General features: G+C 41.1%; 1 protein-coding gene across 1 annotated transcript in view; it reads right to left on the bottom strand.

Moving 5' to 3' along the window:
- Positions 1 to 11,751, bottom strand: part of LOC145741199 (uncharacterized) — a 44,728-nt gene extending 32,977 nt beyond the window's left edge. Inside the window, exons 1-2 of the mRNA XM_082558743.1 lie at positions 11,599 to 11,751; positions 8,640 to 9,364 (exon numbers count right to left, since the gene is read on the bottom strand). Coding sequence (XP_082414869.1) covers positions 8,640 to 9,364; positions 11,599 to 11,659 — 786 coding nt within the window. The 5' untranslated portion in view covers positions 11,660 to 11,751. The remainder of the gene's footprint in view (positions 1 to 8,639; positions 9,365 to 11,598) is intronic.
- Between the last annotated feature and the right edge of the window lie 513 nt (positions 11,752 to 12,264).

A 12,264-nucleotide genomic window follows, 5' to 3' on the forward strand; every position in this document is an offset into this window, starting at 1 on the left:
GAAGTGACGTCAGCATTCGTAGTAGCCTCTGTCGTAATGTCGGCCTCTGTGGTAGTTTCAATGGTAACTGACTCTGTTGTTGTTACAGAAGTGAAGTCAGCATTCGTAGTAGCCTCTGTCGTAATGTCGGCCTCTGTGGTAGTTTCAATGGTAGCTGACTCTGTTGTTGTTGCAGAAGTGACGTCAGCATTTGTAGTAGCCTTTGTCGTAATGTCGGCTTTTGTGGTAGGTTTAATGGTAACTGACTCTGTTGTTGTTGCAAAAATGACGTCAGCATTCGTAGTAGTTTCTGTCGTAATGTCGGCCTCTGTGGTAGCTTCCAGGGTCACTGACTCTGTTGTTGTTGCAGAAGTGACGTCAGCATTCGTAGTAGCCTCTGTCGTAATGTCGGCCTCTGTGGTAGTTTCAATGGTAACTGACTCTGTTGTTGTTGCAGAAGTGACGTCAGCATTCGTAGTAGCCTCTGTCGTAATGTCGGCCTCTGTGGTAGGTTCAATGGTAACTGATTCTGTTGTTGTTGCAGAAGTGACGTCAGCATTCGTAGTAGCCTCTGTCGTAATGTCGGCCTCTGTGGTAGGTTCAATGTTAACTGACTCTGTTGTTGTTGCAGAAATGACGTCAGCATTCGTAGTAGTTTCTGTTGTAATGTCGGCCTCTGTGGTAGGTTCAATGGTAACTGACTCTGTTGTTGTTGCAGAAGTGACGTCAGCATTCGTAGTAGCCTCTGTCGTAATGTCGGCCTCTGTGGTAGCTTCAATGGTAACTGACTCTGTTGTTGTTGCAGATGTGACATCAGCATTCGTAGTAGTTTCTGTTGTAATGATGGCCTCTGTGGTAGGTTCAATGGTAACTGATTCTGTTGTTGTTGCAGAAGTGACGTCAGCATTCGTAGTAGCCTCTGTCGTAATGTCGGCCTCTGTGGTAGCTTCAATGGTAACTGACTCTGTTGTTGTTGCAGAAGTGACGTCAGCATTCGTAGTAGCCTCTGTCGTAATGTCGGCCTCTGTGGTAGCTTCAATGGTAACTGCCTCAGTTGTTGTTACAGAAGTGACGTCAGCATTCGTAGTGGCCTCTGCCGTAATGTCGGCCTCTGTGGTAGCTTCAATGGTAACTGACTCAGTTGTTGTTGCAGATGTGACGTCAGCATTCGTAGTAGCCTTTGTCGTAATGTCGGCCACTGTGGTAGCTTCAATAGTAACTGACTCTGTTGTTGTTGCAGAAGTGACGTCAGCATTCGTAGTAGCCTCTGTCGTAATGTCTGCCTCTGTGGTAGCTTTAATGGTAACTGACTCTGTTGTTGTTTCAAAAGTGACGTCAGCATTCGTAGTAACCTCTGTCGTAATGTCGGCCTCTGTGGTAGCTTCAATGGTAACTGATTCTGTTGTTGTTGCAGAAGTGACGTCAGCATTCGTAGTAGCCTGCGTCGTAATGTCGGCCTCTGTTGTAGGTTCAATGGTAACTGACTCTGTTGTTGTTTCAGAAGTGACGTCAGCATTCGTAGTAACCTCTGTCGTAATGTCGGCCTCTGTGGTAGGTTCAATGGTAATTGACTCTGTTGTTGTTGCAGAAGTGACGTCAACATTCGTAGTAGCCTCTGTCGTAATGTCGGCTTCTGTGGTAGGTTCAATGGTGACTAACTCTGTTGTTGTTGCAGAAGTGACGTCAGCATTCGTAGTAGCTTCTGTCGTAATGTCGGCCTCTGTGGTAGCTTCAATGGTAACTGACTCTGTTGTTGTTGCAGATGTGACGTCAGCATTCGTAGTAGCCTCTGTCGTAATGTCGGCCTCTGTGGTAGGTTCAATGGTAACTGACTCTGTTGTTGTTGCAAAAGTGACGTCAGCATTCGTAGTAGCCTCTGTCGTAATGTCGGCCTCTGTGGTAGGTTCAATGCTAACTGACTCTGTTGTTGTTGCAGAAGTGACGTCAGCATTCGTAGTAGCCTCTGTCGTAATGTCGGCCTCTGTGGTAGGTTCAATGCTAACTGACTCTGTTGTTGTTGCAGAAGCGACGTCAGCATTCGTAGTAGCCTCTGTCGTAATGTCTGCCTCTGTGGTAGATTTAATGGTAACTGACTCTGTTGTTGTTGCAGAAGTGACGTCAGCATTCGTAGTAGCCCCTGTCGTAATGTCGGCCTCTGTGGTAGCTTCAATGGTAACTGACTCAGTTGTTGTTGCAGATGTGACGTCAGCATTCGTAGTAGCCTTTGTCGTAATGTCGGCCACTGTGGTAGCTTCAATAGTAACTGACTCTGTTGTTGTTGCAGAAGTGACGTCAGCATTCGTAGTAGCCTCTGTCGTAATGTCTGCCTCTGTGGTAGGTTCAATGGTAACTGACTCTGTTGTTGTTGCAGAAGTGACGTCAGCATTCGTAGTAGTTTCTGTTGTAATGTCGGCCTCTGTGGTAGCTTCAATGGTAACTGACTCTGTTGTTGTTGCAGAAGTGAAGTCAGCATTCGTAGTAGCCTCTGTCGTAATGTCGGCCTCTGTGGTAGGTTCAATGGTAACTGACTCTGTTGTTGATGCAGAAGTGACGTCAGCATTCGTAGTAGCCTCTGTCGTAATGTCGGCCTCTGTGGTAGTTTCAATGGTAACTGACTCTGTTGTTGTTACAGAAGTGAAGTCAGCATTCGTAGTAGCCTCTGTCGTAATGTCGGCCTCTGTGGTAGTTTCAATGGTAGCTGACTCTGTTGTTGTTGCAGAAGTGACGTCAGCATTTGTAGTAGCCTTTGTCGTAATGTCGGCTTTTGTGGTAGGTTTAATGGTAACTGACTCTGTTGTTGTTGCAAAAGTGACGTCAGCATTCGTAGTAGTTTCTGTCGTAATGTCGGCCTCTGTGGTAGCTTCCAGGGTCACTGACTCTGTTGTTGTTGCAGAAGTGACGTCAGCATTCGTAGTAGCCTCTGTCGTAATGTCGGCCTCTGTGGTAGTTTCAATGGTAACTGACTCTGTTGTTGTTGCAGAAGTGACGTCAGCATTCGTAGTAGCCTCTGTCGTAATGTCGGCATCTGTGGTAGGTTCAATGGTAACTGATTCTGTTGTTGTTGCAGAAGTGACGTCAGCATTCGTAGTAGCCTCTGTCGTAATGTCGGCCTCTGTGGTAGGTTCAATGGTAACTGACTCTGTTGTTGTTGCAGAAATGACGTCAGCATTCGTAGTAGTTTCTGTTGTAATGTCGGCCTCTGTGGTAGGTTCAATGGTAACTGACTCTGTTGTTGTTGCAGAAGTGACGTCAGCATTCGTAGTAGCCTCTGTCGTAATGTCGGCCTCTGTGGTAGCTTCAATGGTAACTGACTCTGTTGTTGTTGCAGATGTGACGTCAGCATTCGTAGTAGTTTCTGTTGTAATGATGGCCTCTGTGGTAGGTTCAATGGTAACTGATTCTGTTGTTGTTGCAGAAGTGACGTCAGCATTCGTAGTAGCCTCTGTCGTAATGTTGGCCTCTGTGGTAGCTTCAATGGTAACTGACTCTGTTGTTGTTGCAGAAGTGACGTCAGCATTCGTAGTAGCCTCTGTCGTAATGTCGGCCTCTGTGGTAGCTTCAATGGTAACTGACTCTGTTGTTGTTGCAGAAGTGACGTCAGCATTCGTAGTAGCCTCTGTCGTAATGTCGGCCTCTGTGGTAGGTTCAATGCTAACTGACTCTGTGGTGGTTGCAGAAGTGACGTCAGCATTGATAGTAGCCTCTGTCGTAATGTCGGCCTCTGTGGTAGGTTCAATGGTAACTGACTCTGTTGTTGTTGCAGAAATGACGTCAGCATTCGTAGTAGCCTCTGTCGTAGTGTCGGCCTCTGTTGTAAGTTCAATGGTAACTGACTCTGTTGTTGTTGCAGAAGTGACGTCAGCATTCGTAATAGCCTTTGTCGTAATATCGGCCTTTGTGGTAGCTTCAATGGTAACTGACTCTGTTGTTGTTGCAGAAGTGACGTCAGCATTCGTAGTAGCCTCTGTCGTAATGTCGGCCTCTGTGGTAGCTTCAATGGTAACTGACTCTGTTGTTGTTTCAAAAGTGACGTCAGCATTCGTAGTAACCTCTGTCGTAATGTCGGCCTCTGTGGTAGCTTCAATGGTAACTGATTCTGTTGTTGTTGCAGAAGTGACGTCAGCATTCGTAGTAGCCTGCGTCGTAATGTCGGCCTCTGTTGTAGGTTCAATGGTAACTGACTCTGTTGTTGTTACAGAAGTAACGTCAGCATTCGTAGTAACCTCTGTCGTAATGTCGGCCTCTGTGGTAGGTTCAATGGTAATTGACTCTGTTGTTGTTGCAGAAGTGACGTCAACATTCGTAGTAGCCTTTGTCGTAATGTCGGCTTCTGTGGTAGGTTCAATGGTGACTAACTCTGTTGTTGTTGCAGAGGTGACGTCAGCATTCGTAGTAGCCTCTGTCGTAATGTCGGCCTCTGTGGTAGCTTCAATGGTAACTGACTCTGTTGTTGTTGCAGAAGTGACGTCAGCATTCGTAGTAGCCTCTGTCGTAATGTCGGCCTCTGTAGTAGGTTCAATGGTAACTGACTCTGTTGTTGTTGCAGAAGTGACGTCAGCATTCGTAGTAGCCTCTGTCGTAATGTCGGCCTCTGTGGTAGGTTCAATGCTAACTGACTCTGTTGTTGTTGCAGAAGTGACGTCAGCATTCGTAATAGCCTCTGTCGTAATGTCTGCCTCTGTGGTAGATTTAATGGTAACTGACTCTGTTGTTGTTGCAGAAGTGACGTCAGCATTCGTAGTAGCCCCTGTCGTAATGTCGGCCTTTGTTGTAGGTTCAATGGTAACTGCCTCAGTTGTTGTTACAGAAGTGACGTCAGCATTCGTAGTGGCCTCTGCCGTAATGTCGGCCTCTGTGGTAGCTTCAATGGTAACTGACTCAGTTGTTGTTGCAGATGTTACGTCAGCATTCGTAGTAGCCTCTGTCGTAATGTCGGCCACTGTGGTAGCTTCAATAGTAACTGACTCTGTTGTTGTTGCAGAAGTGACGTCAGCATTCGTAGTAGCCTCTGTCGTAATGTCTGCCTCTGTAGTAGGTTCAATGGTAACTGACTCTGTTGTTGTTGCAGAAGTGACGTCAGCATTCGTAGTAGCCTCTGTCGTAATGTCGGCCTCTGTGGTAGGTTCAATGCTAACTGACTCTGTTGTTGTTGCAGAAGTGACGTCAGCATTCGTAATAGCCTCTGTCGTAATGTCGGCCTCTGTGGTAGGTTGAATGGTAACTGACTCCGTTGTTGTTGCAGAAGTGACGTCGGCATTCGTAGTAGCCTCTGTCGTAATGTCGGCCTCTGTAGTAGGTTTAATGGTAACTGACTCAGTTGTTGTTGCAGAAGTGACGTCAGCATTCGTAGTAGCCTCTGTCGTAATGTCGGCCTCTGTGGTAGCTTCAATGGTAACTGACTCTGTTGTTGTTGCAGAAGTGACGTCAGCATTCGTAGTAGCCTCTGTCGTAATGTCGGCCTCTGTGGTAGGTTCAATGCTAACTGACTCTGTGGTTGTTGCAGAAGTGACGTCAGCATTGATAGTAGCCTCTGTCGTAATGTCGGCCTCTGTGGTAGGTTCAATGGTAACTGACTCTGTTGTTGTTGCAGAAATGACGTCAGCATTCGTAGTAGCCTCTGTCGTAGTGTCGGCCTCTGTTGTAAGTTCAATGGTAACTGACTCTGTTGTTGTTGCAGAAGTGACGTCAGCATTCGTAGTAGCCTCTGTCGTAATATCGGCCTTTGTGGTAGCTTCAATGGTAACTGACTCTGTTGTTGTTGCAGAAGTGAAGTCAGCATTCGTAGTAGCCTCTGTCGTAATGTCGGCCTCTGTGGTAGCTTTAATGGTAACTGACTCTGTTGTTGTTTCAGAAGTGACGTCAGCATTCGTAGTAACCTCTGTCGTAATGTCGGCCTCTGTGGTAGCTTCAATGGTAACTGATTCTGTTGTTGTTGCAGAAGTGACGTCAGCATTCGTAGTAGCCTGCGTCGTAATGTCGGCCTCTGTTGTAGGTTCAATGGTAACTGACTCTGTTGTTGTTTCAGAAGTGACGTCAGCATTCGTAGTAACCTCTGTCGTAATGTCGGCCTCTGTGGTAGGTTCAATGGTAATTGACTCTGTTGTTGTTGCAGAAGTGACGTCAACATTCGTAGTAGCCTCTGTCGTAATGTCGGCTTCTGTGGTAGGTTCAATGGTGACTAACTCTGTTGTTGTTGCAGAAGTGACGTCAGCATTCGTAGTAGCTTCTGTCGTAATGTCGGCCTCTGTGGTAGCTTCAATGGTAACTGACTCTGTTGTTGTTGCAGAAGTGACGTCAGCATTCGTAGTAGCCTCTGTCGTAATGTCGGCCTCTGTGGTAGGTTCAATGGTAACTGACTCTGTTGTTGTTGCAGAAGTGACGTCAGCATTTGTAGTAGCCTCTGTCGTAATGTCGGCCTCTGTGGTAGGTTCAATGCTAACTGACTCTGTTGTTGTTGCAGAAGTGACGTCAGCATTCGTAGTAGCCTCTGTCGTAATGTCGGCCTCTGTGGTAGGTTCAATGCTAACTGACTCTGTTGTTGTTGCAGAAGCGACGTCAGCATTCGTAGTAGCCTCTGTCGTAATGTCTGCCTCTGTGGTAGATTTAATGGTAACTGACTCTGTTGTTGTTGCAGAAGTGACGTCAGCATTCGTAGTAGCCCCTGTCGTAATGTCGGCCTCTGTGGTAGCTTCAATGGTAACTGCCTCAGTTGTTGTTACAGAAGTGACGTCAGCATTCGTAGTGGCCTCTGCCGTAATGTCGGCCTCTGTGGTAGCTTCAATGGTAACTGACTCAGTTGTTGTTGCAGATGTGACGTCAGCATTCGTAGTAGCCTTTGTCGTAATGTCGGCCACTGTGGTAGCTTCAATAGTAACTGACTCTGTTGTTGTTGCAGAAGTGACGTCAGCATTCGTAGTAGCCTCTGTCGTAATGTCTGCTTCTGTGGTAGGTTCAATGGTAACTGACTCTGTTGTTGTTGCAGAAGTGACGTCAGCATTCGTAGTAGTTTCTGTTGTAATGTCGGCCTCTGTGGTAGCTTCAATGGTAACTGACTCTGTTGTTGTTGCAGAAGTGACGTCAGCATTCGTAGTAGTTTCTGTTGTAATGTCGGCCTCTGTGGTAGGTTCAATGGTAACTGACTCTGTTGTTGATGCAGAAGTTACGTCAGCATTCGTAGTAGCCTCTGTCGTAATGTCGGCCTCTGTGGTAGTTTCAATGGTAACTGACTCTGTTGTTGTTGCAGAAGTGAAGTCAGCATTCGTAGTAGCCTCTGTCGTAATGTCGGCTTCTGTGGTAGTTTCAATGGTAGCTGACTCTGTTGTTGTTGCAGAAGTGACGTCAGCATTTGTAGTAGCCTTTGTCGTAATGTCGGCTTTTGTGGTAGGTTTAATGGTAACTGACTCTGTTGTTGTTGCAAAAGTGACGTCAGCATTCGTAGTAGTTTCTGTCGTAATGTCGGCCTCTGTGGTAGCTTCCAGGGTCACTGACTCTGTTGTTGTTGCAGAAGTGACGTCAGCATTCGTAGTAGCCTCTGTCGTAATGTCGGCCTCTGTGGTAGTTTCAATGGTAACTGACTCTGTTGTTGTTGCAGAAGTGACGTCAGCATTCGTAGTAGCCTCTGTCGTAATGTCGGCCTCTGTGGTAGGTTCAATGGTAACTGATTCTGTTGTTGTTGCAGAAGTGACGTCAGCATTCGTAGTAGCCTCTGTCGTAATGTCGGCCTCTGTGGTAGGTTCAATGGTAACTGACTCTGTTGTTGTTGCAGAAATGACGTCAGCATTCGTAGTAGTTTCTGTTGTAATGTCGGCCTCTGTGGTAGGTTCAATGGTAACTGACTCTGTTGTTGTTGCAGAAGTGACGTCAGCATTCGTAGTAGCCTCTGTCGTAATGTCGGCCTCTGTGGTAGCTTCAATGGTAACTGACTCTGTTGTTGTTGCAGATGTGACGTCAGCATTCGTAGTAGTTTCTGTTGTAATGATGGCCTCTGTGGTAGGTTCAATGGTAACTGACTCTGTTGTTGTTGCAGAAGTGACGTCAGCATTCGTAGTAGCCTCTGTCGTAATGTCGGCCTCTGTGGTAGCTTCAATTGTAACTGACTCTGTTGTTGTTGCAGAAGTGACGTCAGCATTCGTAGTAGCCTCTGTCGTAATGTCGGCCTCTGTGGTAGCTTCAATGGTAACTGACTCTGTTGTTGTTGCAGAAGTGACGTCAGCATTCGTAGTAGCCTCTGTCGTAATGTCGGTTTCTGTGGTAGCTTCCAGGGTAACTGACTCGGTTGTTGTTGCAGAAGTGACGTCATCATTTGTAGTAGTTTCTGTCGTAATGTCGGTCTCTGTGGTAGATTCAATGGTAACTGACCCTGTTGTTGTTGCAGAAGTGACGTCATCCCTTGTTGTAGTTTTTGTTGTAATGTCGGCTTTTGTGGTAGGTTCAATGGTAACTGACTCTGTTGTTGCTACAGAAGTGACGTCAGCATTCGTAGTAGCCTCTGTTGTAATGTCGGTCTCTGTGGTAGCTTCCAGGGTAACTGACTCTGTTGTTGTTGCAGAAGTGACGTCAGCATTCGTAGTAGCCTCTGTCGTAATGTCGGCCTCTGTGGTAGGTTCAATGGTAACTGACTCTGTTGTTGTTGCAGAAGTGACGTCAGCATTCGTAGTAGCCTCTGTCGTAATGTCGGTTTCTGTGGTAGCTTCCAGGGTAACTGACTCAGTTGTTGTTGCAGAAGTGACGTCATCATTTGTAGTAGTTTCTGTCGTAATGTCGGTCTCTGTGGTAGATTCAATGGTAACTGACCCTGTTGTTGTTGCAGAAGTGACGTCATCCCTTGTTGTAGTTTCTGTTGTAATGTCGGCTTTTGTGGTAGGTTCAATGGTAACTGACTCTGTTGTTGCTACAGAAGTGACGTCAGCATTCGTAGTAGCCTCTGTTGTAATGTCGGTCTCTGTGGTAGCTTCCAGGGTAACTGACTCTGTTGTTGTTGCAGAAGTGACGTCAGCATTCGTAGTAGCCTCTGTCGTAATGTCGGCCTCTGTGGTAGGTTCAATGGTAACTGACTCTGTTGTTGCTACAGAAGTGACGTCAGCATTCGTAGTAGCCTCTGTCGTAATGTCGGTCTCTGTGGTAGCTTCCAGGGTAACTGACTTTGTTGTTGTTGCAGAAGTGACGTCAGCATTCGTAGTAGCCTCTGTCGTAATGTCGGCCTCTGTGGTAGATTCAATGGTAACTGACTCTGTTGTTGTTGCAGAAGTGACGTCAGCATTCGTAGTAGCCTCTGTCGTAATGTCGGTTTCTGTGGTAGCTTCCAGGATATCTGACTCTGTTGTTGTTGCAGAAGTGACGTCATCCCTTGTTGTAGTTTCTGTGGTTACTGATTCTGTTGTGTTTGCTGTAGATAGAAACAAAATTAAACTGTTGAAATAAGTTGAGAAATTATTTTCGGTTATGTATTGAATTACTTTATAGTTGTATTATTATACTTTTTTAATGTAATTATTTGTTTAATTATATAGGTGGCATTATTATTATTTAATTTTAGTAATTTAATTCATTTGGTTACTTTTTTGACATTAATATTTCTACAAATACAGTCATTGTTGAAAAGGTAAATCGTATGCTAATAAGTTAAAAAAACTTGATTTTAAATTTTAATAATCTTATTGTATAATACATAATGTTTAGTCGTTCTTTAAATTTTTTTTCTTAAATTCTCCCTAAAATGTTAACTGAAAATTGTAGGATTGTCTTAGTTAAAATACTTTATTCGCTTAATGAGGATTTTAATTTTGAAAAAAATGTATTTTAAAGAAGTTTTTAATTTAAAAAAATGTAATTATAGGAATTTACTTTTTAAATTTCCAGCGTAAAGATTAGGTCGGTTCGCTAAATTAAATTATTTTTTTTTGTAAAATGTTTAAAAAAACAAGTTTTTTTTCACTCTCTTAACGGTTAATTAGAGTGTTATAAAATATTTAGCCTTATCGTATATTGATTTTTTAGATTTACTACTTCTTATATAAAACAAAACTTAATTACTCATATAAAAAATTAGAATTTATATGAACATTTTTTTCTTTTTTTACATTTAAACCCCTTTTTTGCAGTCTGCATTTAAATACATTGCATTAAAATACATAGTCTGCATTTAAATACATTATATAGTTTTAGTTTTGTAATGTGGTATAGGTGTGTTCCGTAATTTTTATGATATAATTTTTTTTTCTTTTTTAACCTTGTACTTTCGGTTTTTGTTTGATTTTAGTTAAAACTGAAACTAAAATTAGTCTATGCGTCAGCATTTTCGAGTGTTAAATATTTACCGCTTAGCTTATTGTAGACGTAAGTGTGTGCGTAACCTTAACTTCGTACACATTCAATATCAAGTTTTTACAAAATGGCTACTTTAAATTTCGGCATTAACAATTATTGTGCAAATAATATGCAAAAAACAAGTAGAAAATTACTAACCAACAAAATCAAAAAATTTGTACACTAACTAGTTCTTATTTTATTAAAACAAAAATTACAAAAATCCAGGGTAAAAAATTAATAATATTAAAAAATTTAGTTAAAAAAAATTACAAATTTTTAGAATTTTGGTTATTAGTTTGTAATTTTTGGTACAACAGCGTTTATAATTTTCACTTGGCCAAATTATTTATAACAAATCATAAGTAAAAGTAGCGTAAAATAGCTAAATTTTAAAACACCTAAAATTTAAAATGTAAGCCTAAAAACTATAGTCTAAATGCTAATTCTTAATCGCGATATATATCTCCACAATAAGACATATCATTTACATTAATAATAACATAGGTAGTTAATATAAAAATAAAGCTTGGCATATAAGTTTCATTTTTTTAACTTGTATTTTTATGTTACAATATATTTTTATAGACTTTACTAAAGTTCTAAAATTAACATAGTAAATGTTAAATGTGTTAATATTTACTAAACTTGCTTAAAAAATTAAAATTTGGCTTATATTTTTTGTATTTGTTTGATTAAATTAAAAAAGATTCGGTTTTCTTTATTTAAAAACGTGTATGTTGTTCCCATCAAACAACAACTTAAAAGACCGTTTAGTGATTAAATTATTTTGAATAGTGGTTTCATATTACACTTTTTGTTTGTTTAAAACACAAGCTTTACAACAGAACAGGTTTAAGTACTATTTACGTCAATATACAAAATATTTAATAAAACTATATATATACATAATTCGTTGCTTTTAATAAAGATATTGTTTACACTGATGCGTTGCTTTTAATAAAAACTTTTAATAAAAAATATTGGTTTTTGATATATTACATTTTTTTGGTATATATCTTTATCTTCGATGTGGGAAAGTTGAATGCGCGACATAAACATAGAGTAACATTAGTTACTCCGACCCAGTCTTGAGTTGTCTGTGGCAGTTTAAAACAATTTAGATTATAATTGCCCGATAATTATGCTGCAGGAGTTCATACCTTTTATAGCGCCTTACTCAAGGGCGCTACAGCATGAGGTCAGTGTGGATTAAACCCACGACCCCATGTGTGAAGTAGCAAGTGTTCTTACCACTACATCACGCTGCCAGTGCTTTTAAAAAAAATTTAAATACTATGCTTTAATTCCTACCTTTTGCAAGTGAAAGTAGCAGTATTAAAATAAAACTCCAAATAATTTTACGTTTCTTCATCTCGTTTTGATTTTCGTTATGTTCCAATAATAAATAACGTTTTCAATATAAACATGCTATGGTTTTGAATACGTTTTAAAATAAAATTAAAATTTTCTTTTATTAAATTCTGCATAAAAAAATATTAGGTTAAAAAAACGGTGTTATTTTAAAACAAAAAAATATTACCCCAAGATCGCTCTGTATACTTTTATCTTATTTAACCTATAAAAAATGTCTTTTAAATCAAAGTTTTTTTACTGTTTATAAAACGACTAATGTTGTTCTTAAAGAGAAATGGTCAATTAAGAAAAAGTTAAGATTTTTTGAATTCTTAAAGGCTAATAAAATTCTTTACAAAAAGGTCTATCGAAAGTTAAATCAGTCTTTTGGTACATTTGTGTTTAAATTCGTCTTTGTAATTTGATCACTTATAGAATTATTTTCTCTTGTTAAATTACGATAGGGCGGTCCTGTGTTTATTAAGTAATAATTATAGTTTAATTAAAAACAACTATTTTAAAGTTTTTTTTATTTTATTTAGTTGTAATAATAAACAACATCGTTAGCTATTTGGTTACGCTAAACATTATAACCCATATTTTATTTTACGAAATATATTATTT

The sequence above is a fragment of the Corella eumyota genome, chromosome 2 (genome assembly GCF_963082875.1).
Source record: "Corella eumyota chromosome 2, kaCorEumy4.1, whole genome shotgun sequence".
NCBI classification, from domain to species: domain Eukaryota; kingdom Metazoa; phylum Chordata; class Ascidiacea; order Phlebobranchia; family Corellidae; genus Corella; species Corella eumyota.